The 18,088-nt window shown below is 36.6% G+C and overlaps 2 protein-coding genes across 2 annotated transcripts; both read right to left on the bottom strand.

Moving 5' to 3' along the window:
• Positions 1–618: 618 nt before the first annotated feature.
• LOC141610568 (protein NUCLEOLAR COMPLEX ASSOCIATED 4) lies at positions 619–9,135 on the bottom strand. Its single transcript, XM_074428707.1, has 15 exons — positions 8,639–9,135; positions 7,253–7,345; positions 7,056–7,129; positions 6,702–6,763; positions 6,546–6,585; positions 5,912–6,000; positions 5,282–5,367; positions 4,385–4,486; positions 3,714–3,772; positions 3,461–3,635; positions 3,193–3,366; positions 2,565–2,718; positions 2,118–2,175; positions 1,922–2,027; positions 619–1,070 (listed from the first exon to the last, which is right to left on the bottom strand). Exons 1-15 carry the CDS (start codon positions 9,023–9,025, stop codon positions 951–953), a joined length of 1,779 nt encoding a protein of 592 aa, XP_074284808.1. The 5' UTR covers positions 9,026–9,135; the 3' UTR covers positions 619–950.
• Positions 9,136–10,037: 902 nt separating this feature from the next.
• Positions 10,038–16,113, bottom strand: LOC141610566 (alpha-1,3-mannosyl-glycoprotein 2-beta-N-acetylglucosaminyltransferase). The gene is made up of 18 exons (XM_074428705.1): positions 15,842–16,113; positions 14,195–14,245; positions 13,651–13,738; positions 13,260–13,322; positions 12,905–12,939; positions 12,748–12,824; positions 12,583–12,628; positions 12,433–12,495; positions 12,252–12,318; positions 12,108–12,176; positions 11,942–12,011; positions 11,731–11,792; positions 11,514–11,603; positions 11,326–11,420; positions 11,181–11,243; positions 11,032–11,070; positions 10,746–10,916; positions 10,038–10,500 (listed from the first exon to the last, which is right to left on the bottom strand). The coding sequence occupies exons 1-18, from the start codon at positions 15,908–15,910 to the stop codon at positions 10,384–10,386; spliced, it is 1,335 nt and encodes a 444-aa protein (XP_074284806.1). The 5' UTR covers positions 15,911–16,113; the 3' UTR covers positions 10,038–10,383.
• Between the last annotated feature and the right edge of the window lie 1,975 nt (positions 16,114–18,088).

The raw sequence follows: 18,088 nt of genomic DNA, 5'->3' as shown, positions 1-18,088 counted from the left end.
TGGAATGTATACAAACTCATGTAAGATAGGCTTACACTTCAGTGAAAAAAATCATATTTGTATATGACGAGGATTTTATCTTTTAATTTTTAATTTTTAATTTTTATGAAATGTTTTTTTCTTAGGGAACTATCTCATGAGATACTGAACTACATTAGATGACAATACTTTCAAAGTTAGTGATTTCGCACAAAGATAAGTTGGGTAAATTATTATACACAAATACTCGTGAAAGATTATCACCCAACTCCCAATAATTCATTGAGAGAATTTTTTCATACCTCAGTATCTTTCACGCTTTTATTGTTGATCGTGTGACTCAAAGTGACTCTTTCGTTATTCATAATCAGTTAGTCTCTTTTGTGACGGATATATCCGTTACAAGCATGTGACGGGTCAAGTATTACCCACATGAATAGATAAATGCCTAAGGAATCACAAATAACTTGTCTTTATCTATCCAAGTGGATTTTATTTGACCTGTCACAAGCTTGTGACGAATATTACCCGTCACAAATGAGAATTTGTGATTCACAATAAGGATACCCATTGTCGTCGAGTGCAACCAAATAAAAGAGCATTCATGAGAATTAGAAGGAACGATATCTAAGAGGGATGATAGGGTGCAAGATGAGACATAAGAAAGGACAAAAGATTCGGATCACATGATGTATGAAGTATAAACTATAAAGTATAATAAACAAGGCAATAAGATCATCTCAATGCCCCAAAGGCTCAAATGGCCAAGTTCGTACGCCATGTGATAAGAAAGGCCTACATACGCGAACTTTTACTCGTGCATGGCTACTAATAAAAATTACATCAAAAATTAATTGGCCGACGAAAACCATCTACTTTGTTTCGAATAAAAAATAAAAAGATACAGTAATGAGAAGTCGATACATGTAATTTAGTATTTAACCTCTTTACCGAACAGCCAGCAACAAGTTTTATGCAACCTTTGCTTCTTCGTAGTTGAAGGTCCAACCGGGAAAATCAGACTCGGAGAACAAAGCTGTAGGCATTGCTTTATAGAATGCAAGAGGGACTTGCTTTACCCTTCGTCTCATCTGCATTGACATTTTTTTACCAATTAACCACATGAATCGTATTATAACCATTGTGACAGGAAGGATATCAGCATTACATGCACATGAGTATCACGAGTCTAAACCATTATTTCAGCTTGGTTTATAAACGTATGTTTCAGAAACGGGAGTTATTGAGATGACAGATGTCTGGACTCAGCTAGCTTCCCTCTCTATCTCCCTTTTCTGTTTGATATTTGGTGTCTACCCCTAACCCCCCCTTATTCTTGGTTGGGGGCTTGGGACATTGCCTTCAATCTTTTCGAGACTTCCCATTTGATTCCATTAGGGTGAGATTATTAGTCAACTCACCAAAGTCATAAGACTCTGCCACATCAGCTTTCCACTAATTTTTATTATTTTTTTATTGCTCAGACTCATCTCAGACTCACCTCAGACTTCATACATTATCAGTCAGATTCACAACAGACTCTACTTTTCCATTTCACTTATTTTTTTACAAACTTGAAAAAAAAAACAAAAAGAAATGACACATGGGATCCATTCACTGGATAATTTCCTTTGAATGTGAGGTCAAGACTCACCCAAAGTCTTAAGTGTCTTGGAAATCCAAGACTCAACTTAAGACTTTGTTAAGACTTTTAGAGATTATTGATAGTTTGAATGAGTCTTGTCTTAAGACTTGCCAAAGTCTTGTCTCAAGACTACCAATAATCGTATAGGTTTGAGTATAGATCCCACAAAAAAAAAATCGGTTGCTATTTTTGAAATATAATGAGAGATGAAATGTTCTGAAGGGCTATGTAAAGTCTTTAGTTGAACAGTTGATCAAAAATCAAATTCTAAACGAAGTTCTATATCAGTAAAATTACCTCCTCCCTGAATATAGTAGAATATGAACCAGAACTGAAATCACTGACTGTCACTTCCGTAGTTTTTGATCTTACAGTCAAATCATTCTCCAGAGATAGAACAAATCTACAACAACAAACGCAAAACGGTAAGTAGGTGATGGTAGAGATATAAATATAAGTGTATTTAAAGCCATGGTACTATGGTAGTATATACCTGGAAACTGGAGGACAATAATGGTGACGAAGAGTGTCAATCTCCCAAAGCGAACTCCCTGTTTTAAAAAGAATGGTCATCACAAAGATTTTTACAGGCATAGAGTGAAATAGAACCGACATGAATAACATTCCCTCTGTCAAGGGGAGAACTACAGTCTACATTTGACCCAGAAGGCAAGTGTCCTCGACAACAAATAAAAAGGCATAAACAAAATGCACGTGGATAAATAGCAGACAATGTACTGAAAAGTGAAAACTAAGGATCCTTCCAGCTTTGAATTCTAGCTGTGCCTTACAACTTGAATCTATTTCCACTACATTCCACTCGGAAGGGAAAAAGGAAACAAAAAGTTTAGCAGAAAATAACAAACGCACGCCATCATATCTTTCATTATAAGATTTATAACTAAACACTTAATAAAATAAATAGTTTAAAGAAGCTTACTCATGGCGTTTGACTTTTTGAGGTCATCTTCCTCATCATTGAAAAGATCAATGCCTGGTTCTTCTCTTTCGGATACAACAGCGGCATCTGTGTCAGCTTTAACAGGCTCTTCTGAAGATGTCGTGTCATTTAGTTTGGTTTCTTCGCTAATTTCCTGAACAAAAGGAGGAGAAAAACATTTGATTCACTAGAAATTTGTGGAGCATTATGCTTTCACATCCCAAGAATCCACAATCATAAGAAATTTAAAACCGAGTTCCCAGAATAGACAAAACCTTACTTCAGACTAGGAAAGTTCACCATTAAGGCAAAAAAACCCTTTATTATCAGACCAAAATGCTACAGTAGCGAAATCCTAGTTTTTAGGGCGTATGCGTTTTCTTTTATGAAAGACACAGAAGAAGCAAAGAGCAAAAAATAATGGCCATGAGATGTTCTAACAGCAAATTACTTCATACTTTGCCTTCCATATATATTATAACTACTATCATCTTCATATCAGCAAATGAAAGAGGGCTCAAAGGCAAGTACATCAACTTTAATAAGTAATTAGAAATTCACTAAAGTGGTAAGCATGATTAATGAAACTATAATTTTGCACCAAGCATTAAAAGGGAAAAGGACCCACCTGATGAACCAAACAGTTAATTGACGGATGCCTTCGAAGTAGATTGTGGACCAGTGCTATAATAACCAGTGCTCCTGAAGGAGGCACTTGAAGAGACAGTCTGCTTAACTTCTTTGTGAAGGCAGCAGCTAAATATGCAGGAAGAAGCGGGGATTTCAAACAGGCGTCCAATAGCTACACGTGTAAATTCATTAATTAGAAGATGTCAGAAGGTAAATTGGTCATGAAAGCAAACGCAAATTAAGTTCCAGAAAGTATATAGCCTCACCTCAAAGAATTTTGCACGATGCTTTGCCATAAATATAGAAGGTATAAGTAGCGCATAGAGCTTTTCATAAAAATTAGGATATTCCAAGCCGTACTTCGTCATAAGAATAAAAAGTCCACTCAGAGCCATAACACTGACTACTCCACCAATATCATATGATCTTGTTAAGAAGTCGCTGCAAATCCCAGGGAACAAATTAAAATTATTGTAGATTTGCTTTCGAAGCGCGAAGAACAATATAAGATATACTCACCATAACATTGCGGGATTTGACAAAAAAGGAATGACTGTTTGATGCATATTAGCTAGCACCTGAATATCAAGGGAAGTAAAAAGGGAAGTCAGAAATGAGCACACGTACTTTTTTTTCTCTTCCAAGAAATATTCCCTAGATGGGAGACAGTACTGCAAGTTTGTGTCAACAAAAAACACCATTGCATGAACGTAGCCTCGACATAAGCAACCCAAGTCAAGAGTGGCCATTGTACTCTACAGCTTTGGCTCGGAAAAAAAAGTAGTATAATTATATCCACTACCAGACTCGTTGCACATCAGAGAATCTTTTAACAAAAACCTTTTCTTTTGATTGGTACGGATAACGCAACAGTATCACAAAGTTAACAGCCCAGATCCAACCCTGAGGATATTGCTCACTACTTATGCATAAAAGCAGTGTTTGGGACTTAAGATCTTCTACCAACAGGGCGCTAGTGACATTGAACCGGTTCTTAGGCCAACATATTAGATGTGTAATTCCATGGACCACATGTAAAAACCAGCCTTTTTGGAGGGGTTTCCCAGTAACAAATTTTTCATTTCTAAAAGGAAGTGGACAAAAAATCACAACTCAAATAACAAAAAAGTAACAGGAAAGCAACGAGGGCATAACAGATAACACTGTAACTAAGGAGCAGTCGATCTTACTTCCTTGTAGACTTCAAGCGGCAGTGGCAACCTAAGAAATGTCATCCATGCCTTGGTAAACTTGAGTTTCATCTTCTTAGAAATACGGCTTAAAGAAAGTTCCTGACATTCATAACAGATTAGAAGATAAGTATAATGACAACACATACAACTGTGCCTTTCAAATAAACCATGCTCACGACAGCAGCTTTTGTTAGGAATGGAGAGAATTTATCGTCACATGCATAGGAACAAAAAGATGCTTCACATAGCCATGGATCTAGATTGAATGCCCTAAACTAAAGCCCTTCTCATTGACGTGAGTGCTGCAAAGGAATTTGTGAGAAAAGGCACATGAAAATCATAAACACTCTCCCCCGAAAATTGCAAAGTTAACTGGAGCAAGATGCCATAGTTCATAGCAGCTGGTATGGAATGGAACCAAAGAAAGAAATACTCCCTCCTATTCATTTCAACTAAAAGTTTACATTTGTTTTTGGTGCGGTTTTTCAGAAGAGGCTATGTGCAAGTGGGTAAGGGCATATATGACATGTTAAATCATGCCCAAAAAAGGGAAAGCGCAAACAACTAGTAGCATAGCGTATGTCAAAAAAGGAAACAATAAACTTCAAGTCGAATAAGAGGCAGTATACATAAAAGATGCAACTAAACATTCAGAGGGAATATGGAGCACCAAATAGGTAACTGAGTCAGACCAATGCACTGTATAATCAAGACATCAATTGTCCTGACAAAACTAAAATTGTTTCATCGTCACTTGTTCAACTTCACGTCCGCAACAGTTTGCATCATGAAATAAAAAGCCATCACACACAACTGAACATACGTCAACCACATGGCATGATGCAGATATCAGAAAAATAAATAAGATGTAGCTGATTGAACACTGTAGCTTACATTTTTGGTGGAATCACTTTGATTCTTGGCAATTTTCTCATCTTTCTCACATTCCTCCTGGTTATCGTTGTCTTTCGATAGGAATCCTGATTGATAATGGACAAAACAATAGATTTTTATGTCAATGTAAGTATTCGCAAAAGCATCACATGGACAAAAATCTGAGAAATTAAGTAATTGATTTCAGTTGAGGAGTTACCCAAGAGAAGGGATAAGAACCATTTACTATGGAATCTTGAAATATTTTATTAAATAATTGGCTGGATTTATCTAGAGTTAAATCGAGCTACAACAGATTACTATCATCTGATTAAAGTAAAAGTTTCCGATAAATTTTGCAGGAAGTTTATAATGCCTACAGATTTCCTAGAAAATATACATGATGGTGAACTATTAGCTATATTGAACATTCAACCAGATGTGCAAATCGAGACTATGCTGAGGCAACAGGAAGCATCGCATCAGAGATAATCAAACAGAGGAAAAAATAAGAAACAGAAGGAACAAGAACTCAGTGACATTGGCCATGACAAAAGCGAAGAGCACAGCCAAATGCATGAAGGGACAAATAGACAGCAATAATAGTTAAAGGACATCAGAAACAAATTGTAATTTAGTAGGGAGATTAACCTGAGCTCCACGTCTCAACAGAAGTCAAGTTCCCAAGAGAAGGAATATGTGACAGGATGAAGTGGATCTTCTTTATTGAACCCTCTAGGCTGTTTTAGACACATTAAAATTCAAGAGATCAGGAAACTATCATACTTAGCTTGACATTGTATCAATTACAGCATAAAAGCAAGATATTTCATCCTATACGAAAAGTTACATGAACCAACTAAACCTGGACTGCAACAAGATACTATACCTTCGACTTAACTATTTAGTTGACTCCTTGTAAAGTTGTAAACCACCAAAATTATCAATGTTAAAGGTCCAAAGTAGTGTGTAAGACGCGTGCTTAAAGGTCATAAGCCACATAGCAGCGTGAGGTAACGACACCATGCACAATTACATGAAGATTTCTCATATGACAAGTCACTGACCATGGCTTAGGCAACTAACCCAACGAAAGGAACCTCAACAACAGGTTACTGACTCAAATGTTAGTGTCAAACTGCATGAGTAATTTCAGTTGGTTTTTAGCCTCACTGTATGGTTACGCGTAATCCAGTATTCTATTATAAAACAATGACAATTCAAAAGATAGGGTCAGAGAAAAAACAATCACGACTAAGAAAGATGAGGGCAGCAACAGACTAACCTGTTCTTTGAGTCATCTCCTTCAGCAACATTTTTATCGGCTGCAAAGGACAGGAAATAAAACTATTTCATACAAAAATGTTTTTGTCGGGAGTTCAAGATAAAAACAATTACAGGCAGCATTAGCTAAAAAAGTATTGCAGAGAGACATCTTTACCTGAGATATTTTTGGACTCAAGTGTCTTGCATAGCTTTTCCACAGTGATGAAGGTAAAATAACTGCAGCAGGGACGAGTATGTGTGAGACAAAAAGAGCACAATGTACATGAAACCATAAAAGCTCAGACAGGAAATATGTAGCATAGAAATCCTAATTCACAATTCTTGAAGGTTATAGCCTTCACCCAGAAATCAGATGCCAACAGCTTCAGATTATTCACCCGAGAACGATTCCACTAAGCATACACTCACATTTTAGAACATTCTCCGTACAAAGGTTATGTCAAAATAAAAACATCTAGAACAAGATTTAACAAATATGAAGAGGTAACATAACAGAGCGAGGCATTACCTAACATCAATGTACTTAAAGTATGATGATGATAAGGATTCAAGCAAAAAATCAACTTCTACTGAAAAACAAACCTGCAAACAAGTAAATACGGCGTTTATGTTACAACAACCACTTTGGAAATCATCTTCAAGCTTCAATACATTCATTACAAAGGATTGTAATATACATAAAATTCCAATGATAGTATCACTCACGATAGCCTGGATGAGCTTGTTGTATAACGAAGAATTAAATTTTCCTCCATTTCCAAGCTTTATAAACTCCATCAACGTATCCAACACAACCTCCTACACACATAAATACCAATTACCAACTATAAGCATATAAATACATAAAATAATAGATTTATCCCTGTAAATAACACTGTAAAAGCAATAATCATAGAGAAGAAACTGTGATTTACAAGCTAAATAATCCCGATGTGATGCACATGCTGAGCTCAATATTAAACATCAATGTAACTTACAAGCTAAATTACGATAATGAACAGCAATAATCACAATCAAGGACATCTTGAGCTCAACATCAAACATCAATTTAAATTACAAGCAAAAAAATTTAGAATATAACTAAAGTGTCTAAGGAAACACTATAATAATTTATCAAATTATATCCTAAAAGATTATCAACAATAAATTTTAATAGAGCTCCTCTAAGGCCTTGTTTGGATAGGTAAAAAGGAGGGAAAGGGAGGGGAGGGGGAAGGAGGGAAGGAGGGGGAAGATGGAGGAGGTGATTTTTCCTCCAAATCTTGCCTATGTTGGTGAGGAAATAATTTGTCTTGTAGGAGGGAAATGGAGGGATCCATTTTCCCTCTCCTCCAAATCCCTCTACCTTCATTTTGCTAACCAAACAATAGATTTCTCATCCTTCCAAATCCTTCCCCTCCCTTTCTTCCCAAATCCCTCAATCCAAACACACCCTAAGCGTATCTTCTCAACGAGAAGATACAACAATCTCCATTTAGGATGCAACGAGCTCAATATCAAACTTCAATTCAACATCCAAGCTAAAAACATCAGTATTGAACTACCTCCACATAATGCACATCTCAAGCAAACATTTTAATCATATAAGAACCACCAATTGTCATTTAGGACCGTCTTAATTTAAGACGGCTCTTATAGCCAAATTAAATAAAGCTGAAAAGTAAAGAAGGTTGTGAGATGCCTTAGTTTTAGACGGTCTTAAGCAAGACCTACTGTATAGGAAACCTAAAATCTGAAACAACTACATTCTACACTAGCCAATTACTTCCTCTATTCAATTGGATTGTATACGTTTATCAAAATATACGAAATATAAGTTGAAAAGAGCTCACTCAAAGAGTATCTTCACACCAAGAAGAAACAACAATCTCCATTAACGACGCAACGAGCTCAATATCAAACATCAATTTAACATACTAATACTAATTAAAAAAACATAAGAATTTAATTATCTTCACATCAATGCACATATCAAGCAAACATTCTCATAATTATCAAACTACATGCTACACTAATCAAATACTTCCTCAGTTTCATTCGATTGTATAAGTTTATCAAAATATACGAAATTACGATGAAAAAGGAGCTCACTCTAAGAGTATCTTCACACTGAGAAGAAACAACAATCTCCATTAACGCCACAACAAGCTCATCAAACTTCGCACGAAGCCACGTCCGGTAGATAACCTCAGGATCCGCGACATCAGCGACGGCTGTGGAGGCGGAGGCGGCGGTGGGGAGAGAAGGAAGGAGAGGCGAGAGAAACGATTGAAGAGAGAGAAGAGCTTCTACAAGGTAATTAGGAGGAGAAGAAGGATTGATGTAGGAGAGAAGGAGAGGAAGATTGTTGATGTGAGATCGAGAGGAGAGGAGTTCGGTGCCTAGGGTTTTTAGGTCTGATAGAGTGTGTTTCGTCTTCTTCTTGTTCTTCTTCTTGGTGGCGGCCATGGCGGAGGTGTTAGATCTTTTGGACGCCATTGATGGAGGTCGATGAAGGTTGGGAGGAAGGGATGATGAAGAAAGGGGGTTTAGGGTTTAAGAGGAGTTTTTGTGTTTGGAATTTCGCGCATCAACAAATGTTTTTCTTCAGAATGAACCATGGCCATGGCTGATGGTTTTATCGTGGACTTCCCAAACCGGTTAACCGAGTCGAGTCGGGACACTTTATATTAGGTCATTTCATGTCCAATCACTTTCGGATATGTTATTACCAACAATAAACATTTGGATCTGGTCAATTCTGATTATTATTTTATTTTATTTTTTATAAGGAAAGGAAACTAGGTTGAGTAATCAACCTATAACATCTTCGCGGATGAGAGTGGTAAAAAAGTCGAAACTTTTAATTTACCAAGGAACCGTAATATATAGCAGTATAGGTCAGTATAGGTCTTGATTCCTCAATTCGAATGTCGGGTCAGGTCGGGTACGGATTCGATCATTCCGACCGGGTCATTTTTTGCCAAGTTTAGTCCCTCACTGACGTTTGCAAGGCTAATTCACGCTAATGCCATATAGAACGGTTTTATTACAGCCAAAAACTATCGCGATGACCACCCCGCGAAAACTTATTTTCTTTCCCGGATTAAAAATGAATTTTATTGACACTTTCGCAATCAATGGTTAATTATTGGATTCGAAATCCTGATTTTACCCCAATGTTTATGAGCCATTTATCTTGGTACGATGGGTGGTTAACTTGATGTGCGGAATTTGCAAGCTGTTATCTTGTCATGTACTCCTATGTTTGAGTTTACTCAAAACGCACCAAAAGGATATACAGCGTACATGTTAAATTGCCATATTGTCCTGAACTGGTACATAACCCTTACCGAGTTCCCCGTGGAGATTACTGGTGTAAAATATGGCGGGGTTGTCGAGGAGATGACCAATGAGTATTGGCCAACTTGAAAATACATTCTGTTGCGGACCTCTACTATTGTCCCTTGTCTAATTCCGCAAGTACCTTACAGTGTCAAGAAAGTCCACATACACCTAACAATGTATTCACAGAATCATGCAACTCCAAAATACAGTGTAAGGCTGTAAGCCAAAGCTAGCTACAAGAATATCGGATTAAGATCGAGATTGAGGTCAATTGAAACTCGGAGTTCACCCTCAATACCTAAGATACAACCTGTAACGTTACAGTTGCCCATAAAAGTTGCATACCATCCAATCCAACCCTGACCTTTGGTTTTGTTACTCTGGTAACTGGTAGCCAGTTCCCAAGAGCAAGAGTCTGTCTGGTCTCGCAACTTTGTACATCATCAATTTCAACACCTCCAAGGCTCCAATTTGCTGCAATGGAGGCATATGGCACTAACCTGTTTTCATTAGGATTTCTCTAGCCCGAGTTGCTTTAACGAATCTGGGCCAACAAGGTAGACACGTTTAGAGGTAAGGTATCTGAAAACTACGACTCCTTTGTATGCAGCCCTTGGGATTCCATCCTGATCAAATAGAGATATTAAACATGTTAAGCATTTTCAGTTAAGAATTGATTTACTGACGTGAATTTAAGTAGAGATAGAGGTTCTAAGTCCTTATCAAGCACCAAACCGTTCTTCATAAACGGAGCAGCTTCAAATTACAGCAGCCATAAGCAAAAAGTCGTGCATGGGATGAAAATTGGTAATGATCTTTGTAAGTCGTGCATGGAATGCTGATATACTAATGAAAATGAAAAATAAGGTACCTTCCATTCCTCGAAAATGCCAAACTGGCGTGCAATATTTTCAAAGTCTCCCTGGTCTTTATACTGAATACGTACATCACCATCTACATTATTTGCCTTCAGAACGAAATCATTCCCATATAAAGGGGTAGCCTTTTGCACAAGACTGGCAAAATATTTCAAGTAGTTGTCCTGAACATTGCACGAGATCTCCATGAGAACTAAATCAACCGCAATAAAAGATTAACAAACCCAACTTCGATAGCCACGCTTGTAAATAAATAAAAACAAGTACAATGCTAATTACCTCCATCAAGTAGCTTAGATCCATTGACTTCCAATTAACCTAGCAGAAGCAAAAGGTAACAGAAGGGTGAAATCAGAGAAAGAGTAATATCAGCAGGAGAAAACATATACGGAGTACCGTGCGTACGAGGGAAAAAATTTGACCCTCACATTTACATCATTGAGCTTAATAGGTTCAAGATATTGACTGAAAAATTGCCCTAGGCTGGAACCCTGCAAAGAAGCGAAAAATTTACTGAAGTGTAAGGATGGAAGGAGTGGACAACTGAGAAAGTTCGGTAGATGGAGAAGTTACATGCTCTCCAAAGTTATATGTTCTGCAGACTTCAGGTCGTATGAATTGCCGACCTTTGTGATTTTCTTTTAATCTCAACCAATCATCCCAGTAAGTAAGAAATAGTCAAGGCAAAACACGTACAGTTACACATTGATCAAACAGCAGCAATGAAATCACAGACCAAAAACAAACACAAGAAGGATATGCCTTGGGCCACTTTGGAGATAATTCATCCCATGTAGTTTTTGACAGCATCCACCCAAGCCCAGGAAAGAAATCAGACCGGTAAAGCACATCTGCATGAAAAAAAAGTGGAAGGCGTAACAATAAAAACCGATAAACCTAGTAATAAGTGTGAAGAAAAACCAAAAAACATTGCGCCGTTCAAACTTTAGAGGGAAAAAGAAGAGCATCATTACTTACAAGGGTCATGCACAAACTGCTTCTGCCCGTTGTCATTCCAGGAGGAAACCGCCATTATTGACCTGCCAATGGCCACCTCAAAGAATTAGACCACGATACACGAGGCTGAAAACAGTGAAAGCAGTAAACACTATACTAATTAGGAAGGTTGTTCCACATAGAAAGGGTGAGTAGATTCAAAATTATAATGATGAGAGAATGCGAGGCATGCCTGTCTTTATCTAGTAAATTAGCAGCAGCCTCAAAATACTCAAAAAAATCTGGAGCAATCTCCATATCATCTGCGTAAAACCACAAGCGTCATTCCAACAACCAGTATCAAAAATAAAATATAAGGTAAACATCTACTATCGCTTTTGAGAGTGAGCAACAACCACCTTCAAGAATTACCACTTTGCTGAAATTGCGCTTGTAGAATAATTCATCCAATGCCCACTTATAATGACCTGGGATACCAAAATCTGTCAAGTTGATGAAAGAGTATTATCAATAACCATTAAAACGAAAAAGAACAAACCTACGTGCAATTTTATAGTAAGCAATCAACTCCCCAGGCCGCTCTGTATGAATAGCTTCATGATCCAAATGCTGTAATAATTTAAGATTGAATTCATGATAAACATCCCAATAGGTGAATACAATGGATGAAATTTCGGTACTACGAAATTCAGACAAGAACGTCATTTAAGAATAGTCTCCTACCTGCATGTAAGTTATCTGGTCAAAAGTAAGTGCCTTGTCTTTGACATTTGGGTCAGGTCCATCCTGCAACATCAGTCGACATTAAATATTCTACAAATTATTATTGAACACTTCACGATTCTTAGAGATTATAGCCAAAAAAAATTATACCTGGGATATAAACAGCGGATACTTTGACGCCACGTTGCTGTGATATCTGGAAAAGAATGGTAGGTTAATCAGAATACAGAATCAAGGTCACTAAAATCTTTGGCAGATAAGAGACTGAGTGATCGTCAATGAGTACGGAAGCTAAACTTGAAACAAGAGACATACTTCAAAATTGATTTAATAGTTCTTTCCAAGTAATCAGCGCGATTGCAGGCCATAACTACGATAGCTGCCACTGGTACCTATAGGTTTCAGCATATTAGACAGTTAATAAGTCAGGTATACTCCTGAAAATGAGACCAAGGGCCTAAATGAGTTGAACCTCTATTTTCTCGGTCAACTGTTGATTGCCTTTCCCTACACAACAAAACAGAATAACTGAATATAAAATAAAGCCTCAAAAAAATATCAAACTAAAGTAAGGACGACATATCAACAAATTGACGAACTCAAATGACTTTTTTTTGTTATGTTGTTATGAAGTGGATAAGGTACAGGCTTTGAAGAATGTGAAAGCATCTAGTGAAAAAGAAGAGCTCATATTAGAGAAGATGATAGAAGAGTACGGTCATGGATGCACCGAGAACAAAAATTAAAATAGAAAACCTCCCTTATTTCAGAAAGGAAAAGTATTTATGAATGTACCAAAATTTCAAATTTTATCAGTAACTCCTTACCATCAAGACTTTGAACAATTGCTCTTAGTTGTGTGACTTCTTCTTCTCTCCGCTTCTTTTCATCTGAATTTGGAAGCACAATTTCAGACTTGTCAAATAAACGAAAAGAATGACGTGCTGGTAGGATCACACATTCACACCCACTAATTTGATAGTTAAATTGAATTCAGTAATAAAGCAAATATCTAACTACTTTGAATGAAAATCCTGAAGAAGATGAATATTTTAAGCTTCAAGTTCTTTGTTATGAGTTTCTGCTTTGCGTAAGCACTGTCATTGCAGCTGTGAACTTTGTCAAAAATACTAATGATGACATGAAGTCACCGTAAGGTCCTAGACAATCTTATGCATAGAAGTAGGAAAGACAAACTACTCCAGTAAAAGATCCGACCTTCCAATGCCACGATTTGTCCTTGCTGCATACTTATTTGTTCAATAAACAATCGAGTTTGTTTAGTGCACTGAAGCTCTGCTTCCACCTGAAAATTCATCAAGCATAAAAATACGCGGTGAAAATGAAGAAAAAAACAGCAACTGAACATCACTGTATCCGCTAGATCTTTGGATATTTTGAGTTACTTAGCCTACTATGATATCTAGGAACAGCAGCTCAATAAGCTCATACAAGACGAATCAAGGTTCTTCCGTCATAACATGTTATAACAAATCGACGAACTTAATAACAGTTTCGCACACAGGTTACAATCAAGGGATGCACAGGGAAGTGGAAAAGCAGCCTGGAATATACGAGTAACATAGATTCCAAGACATGCACAGTAGATCTATCCTTACCAGCATATAGGAAAATCAATTCTTTATCATCTAGCGCAAAACCAAACTGGAACTTTCAGACAAAATACGCAATTTGTAGGCTAAAGTATAAACATTACTCCAGTAATCACACTAAAAACAATAGACTTGAGAGATCCACATACCGCTGCAGCAAGGCGATCAGCATAGTTTGATTGTGAAGCAAACAGCCGCATCTAGTGAACAAAAAGACCAAAGAAACAAATAAATCAGCTCTTTGTAGCTCACTGTACGATAACAATTCAAGAGGTAGCAACTCGCAAGGACATTCACAATAATTGCTATCTGCACTTTGAAGTCCAGTAGCCATTTGTAAGTAAAGGACGGCACCATAAAGCTACTGCGAAAAAAAACTGGACGCTAGAAGATGGCAATTACAATATAAGCTTAAGTAGTACAGGGTTTACTCAATGGTGTCTGACAACAAGTTCAGGTTCTCGAAACCAGGACCCAAACTTTTTAGAGTCTAATTGTCCATGTTCCAGTACCATCTACGGCAAAAAAATAAGTTTTTCTTTTATACGATGCCTCAAACAGTGTTACTGTTTTGGAACTGGACCTCTCAAATTTATTTGAAGGCCCTGCGTATACTATAGTGTACAGCAGGAATTAATCCTACCAAACATGCTATATGTACAGTAATTCTTAGTGCCACTACATTCTTGAACTTAAATACTATGTCATCTCTGCCTAAACTCTAAATTCAGAGGAAGAGGTTAAACCGGCAATTTTTCATCAACTTATAGATCATGATTTTATAAAAGAAATACGGACTTCGATTTTAAAACCTACGAAGTATAAGTTTATCTGGCTTTTGTATTATGTTTCACTCCCCTTTTGTTTTTCACTTTTTCTTTTCTATTTTTTTTTCGCATTGAGGTGTGCGTTCACCCATGGACGGTTCCAAAGGATGATTCATGTCCGCCGACCCCAAATCATTTTGGGATTAAGGCTCTGATGTTGTTGTTGTTGTTGTTGTTGTGTATAGATCATGATTCATAATAACAATTTGCCACATTTATGATCTACCAACAAGCACCCTTCCAAAATAATTTTGGAATTAAGGCTTCGTTGTCGAGCTCAAGTATCACCCTCCCAAACGTATTCCGAAACTAAGGCTTTATTGTCAACTAGCACCCTCCCAAACTCATTCTGAAACTAAGCATTTTCTGCCAATATCAACTACCACCCTCCCACCCCCAAACTCATCCTAGAACTACGGCCTTGTTAATGGAGCTGCGCAGGAGCCCAGCTTGCGTGTGTTTAGGAGAGATCCTGTTGGGGTTAGATAACAGGAAAGCCAACCGCGACCTTCCTTATTTAGGAAGTCCCATCATTTTGCAGGTAAAAGAACGGATATCAACTACCACCCTCGCATAAGCACAACATTACTGTGTCGATACATCGACCCGTAAACCAATCTTGAACCTTGCACACTACAACTACATCTCCTACCATAACCCCCTTCAACTAACACAATCATGAACACTAATCTTAGCACTATATCAATTTTATCAGCTAAACTCCATAAAATCCAAACAAACAAACATAAAAATCAAACAAAATCACAAATTCCAAAACCCCAGAAGCTGAACAACACTAATACTATCACTTATTATCAAATTAGATCACTAAAATAAACAATAAATAACTCTGATTAACCATAATTTAATTATTACAAATTCTGGGTTTTACCTAAACTTAACATCAAAATAAAATTAGTAAATCATTAAAATAAAAACAGTAAATTATGAAATGGGGACTGAATTAACCTGAATATAGATGAATGCTACAGCTGCAATAAGAAGCAGCCATCTGAAATCACACGAAACTCTCGACATTTCAAAAAAAAAAAAAAATTGGGTTTTTATTTGGGAGATTTGAATTTGTTCAGAATTAATTTAAGGAATAATAAAGGAATAATGATCAAATCTTCAACATGTTTATGTTTGTGGGCAGTTTGGAGTTCTAATTACACAGGTTTGAAACAAGGATGATGTGAAGACTTGACTTTTTGGTTTACTTGTGTTTTTGTCTTGGTTATGTTTGCCTCGAAAAATGGAATCCATTTTTAAAATAATGTTAAAAATAAAGTATTTATCGTTTTGGGTCGGTTTTGAAAATATTTATCAAAATGGTGTTTACAAGTTCGGGTTTTCAAAACCTAAAATACAGAATAAACACGCCATTACCCATGGGGCGTTTTAGGAAGGAAACGTGTCTTTACCGTAGTTTTTTTTCTCCAACTAAGGTCTCGTTTGGTTGCCCTCACAAAAATGGGTGAATTGGAAAATCCCATGATTTGGAAAAATGAGGGATGTTTGGTTACCCCAAATCATGGGATTTTCTTTTTCCCATGAATTCCCAACTCCTCCATAATGGAGGAGTTTAATTACCTAGTCCTCCCTAGGTAATTGGAAACTCCTGTGTCAATTTAATTCCAGGATGTCAACCAAACGAGTTTTGGGCAATTCACATGAATTGGTCAATTCACGTGTTTTGTAAAATCATGGGATATTAATTCCCGTATGGCAACCAAACGAGACCTAAGACTCACATAAACTTAAAAAAAAAAAACAAAAAAAAAAAACTACATAAGACACGCCAAAAGGAATGGCGTGTTTCCTTCCCAACACACGACATTCCCAATGGCGTGTTTGCTTTAGTGATTACATAAATAATCCTGATTAACCATAATTTAATGATTACAAAATTCTGGGTTTTACTTAAACTTAACATCAAAATAAAATTAGTAAATCATTAGAACAAATCAGTAAATTATGAAATGGGGACTAAATTAACCTGAATATAGATGAATGCTGCAGCTGCAATAAGAAGCAGCCATTTGAAATCACAAGAAACTCTGGACATTTGAAAAAATAAAATTTGGGAGGTTATAATTTATTTAGAATTAATTAAAGGAATAATGATCAAATCTCCAACATGTTTATGTTTGTGGGTAGTTTGGAGTTCTAATTACTCAGGTTTGAAACATGGATGTTTTTTTTTTTTTTTTTTTTTTTTTTTTTTTTTTTTTTTTAGTAAGAAAACTAGGTTGATCCTCTAGGGTAGGACCAACCTATCTCATCCTTTCGAATGAGGGAGGTAAGTTGAAGCCACCGGCTATCAAACCACCTCGAAAGAGTTGGACATGAATGTCCAACAGAAGTCATGAAGTCAGCAACCTTGTTGGCTTCACGAAAGCAATGTTTAATTATCACTTCATCGAAAAAATGAAGGTCCAATTTCACATCCTTGATAATACTAGAAATTTCCCATGGAATTTGCCAAGTACATCGAATCGAGTTAATAACACATAGGTTATCACCCTCCACAATTAACTTTGAGATTCCTAAGTATTTAGCTGCTAAAATACCTTCTTTTAAAGCAAGTGCTTCCGCAACAAGGATACTATTGAATCCGCACTTTTTTGCTCCCAACAAAACGACTTTACTATTGTGATCTCTTATAGAATATCCTAAAGCAGCTTTATTATCTTCTATTCTCGATCCGTCAAAATTTAGCTTTAGGAAACCGTTTGTAGGTTTTTCCCACCAAATTTCTTCCTTACTAGAATTGTTTCTAGCTGACTCTTCTACCTCGGGATTGTTGAGATCCTTAAATCTAGTCACATTCCATGTCTTAGTGCTATTATTACATAAAGTAACAATTTTGCTGATACTTAAATTAACATTATTAAAGATAATATCATTTCTATGGAACCATGCATTCCACCAAATAAAAATAATCTTTATAAAGTCATCTTTTGGAATTAAATCCTTGAGATAATTAAGTTTCGTTAGAAAACTTTGATTTGTAATAGTATCATAATTTGACAAAAACTCGTTGAAACTAAAAATGTTCAGGTCTTGGATGACAGACCCAATCAAGGGACATTCGTAAAAGAAATGATCTTTGTTTTCAATAGGATTGTTGCACATAACACAATGAGGTGGGACATCAATATGACTCTTGAGAAGTCTACTTTTCGTTGGAAGGCCGTCAACACATGATTTCCA

The sequence above is a fragment of the Silene latifolia genome, chromosome 11, assembly GCF_048544455.1.
Source record: "Silene latifolia isolate original U9 population chromosome 11, ASM4854445v1, whole genome shotgun sequence".
In the NCBI taxonomy this organism is placed as follows: Eukaryota; Viridiplantae; Streptophyta; class Magnoliopsida; order Caryophyllales; family Caryophyllaceae; genus Silene; species Silene latifolia.
The sequence above is the reverse complement of the archived record's forward strand: the minus strand, read 5'-3'. Positions and strand labels throughout refer to the sequence as shown.

Bases quoted from the DNA above. Each gene is read 5' to 3' on its own strand.
- LOC141610568 (XM_074428707.1), bottom strand. From the start codon at position 9,025: ATGGCGTCCAAAAGATCTAACACCTCCGCCATGGCCGCCACCAAGAAG. The intron at 3,773-4,384 runs GTAAGATCGACT...CTTGATATTCAG, and splicing joins CGCTTGAAGTCTACAAGGAA to GTGCTAGCTAATATGCATCA. The intron at 3,367-3,460 runs GTGAGGCTATAT...TTACACGTGTAG, and splicing joins ATCGTGCAAAATTCTTTGAG to CTATTGGACGCCTGTTTGAA.
- LOC141610566 (XM_074428705.1), bottom strand. From the start codon at position 15,910: ATGTCGAGAGTTTCGTGTGATTTCAGATGGCTGCTTCTTATTGCAGCT. The intron at 11,244-11,325 runs GTAACTTCTCCA...GCTTCTTTGCAG, and splicing joins CATATAACTTTGGAGAGCAT to GGTTCCAGCCTAGGGCAATT. The intron at 11,071-11,180 runs GTGAGGGTCAAA...TGCTTCTGCTAG, and splicing joins TTAAGCTCAATGATGTAAAT to GTTAATTGGAAGTCAATGGA.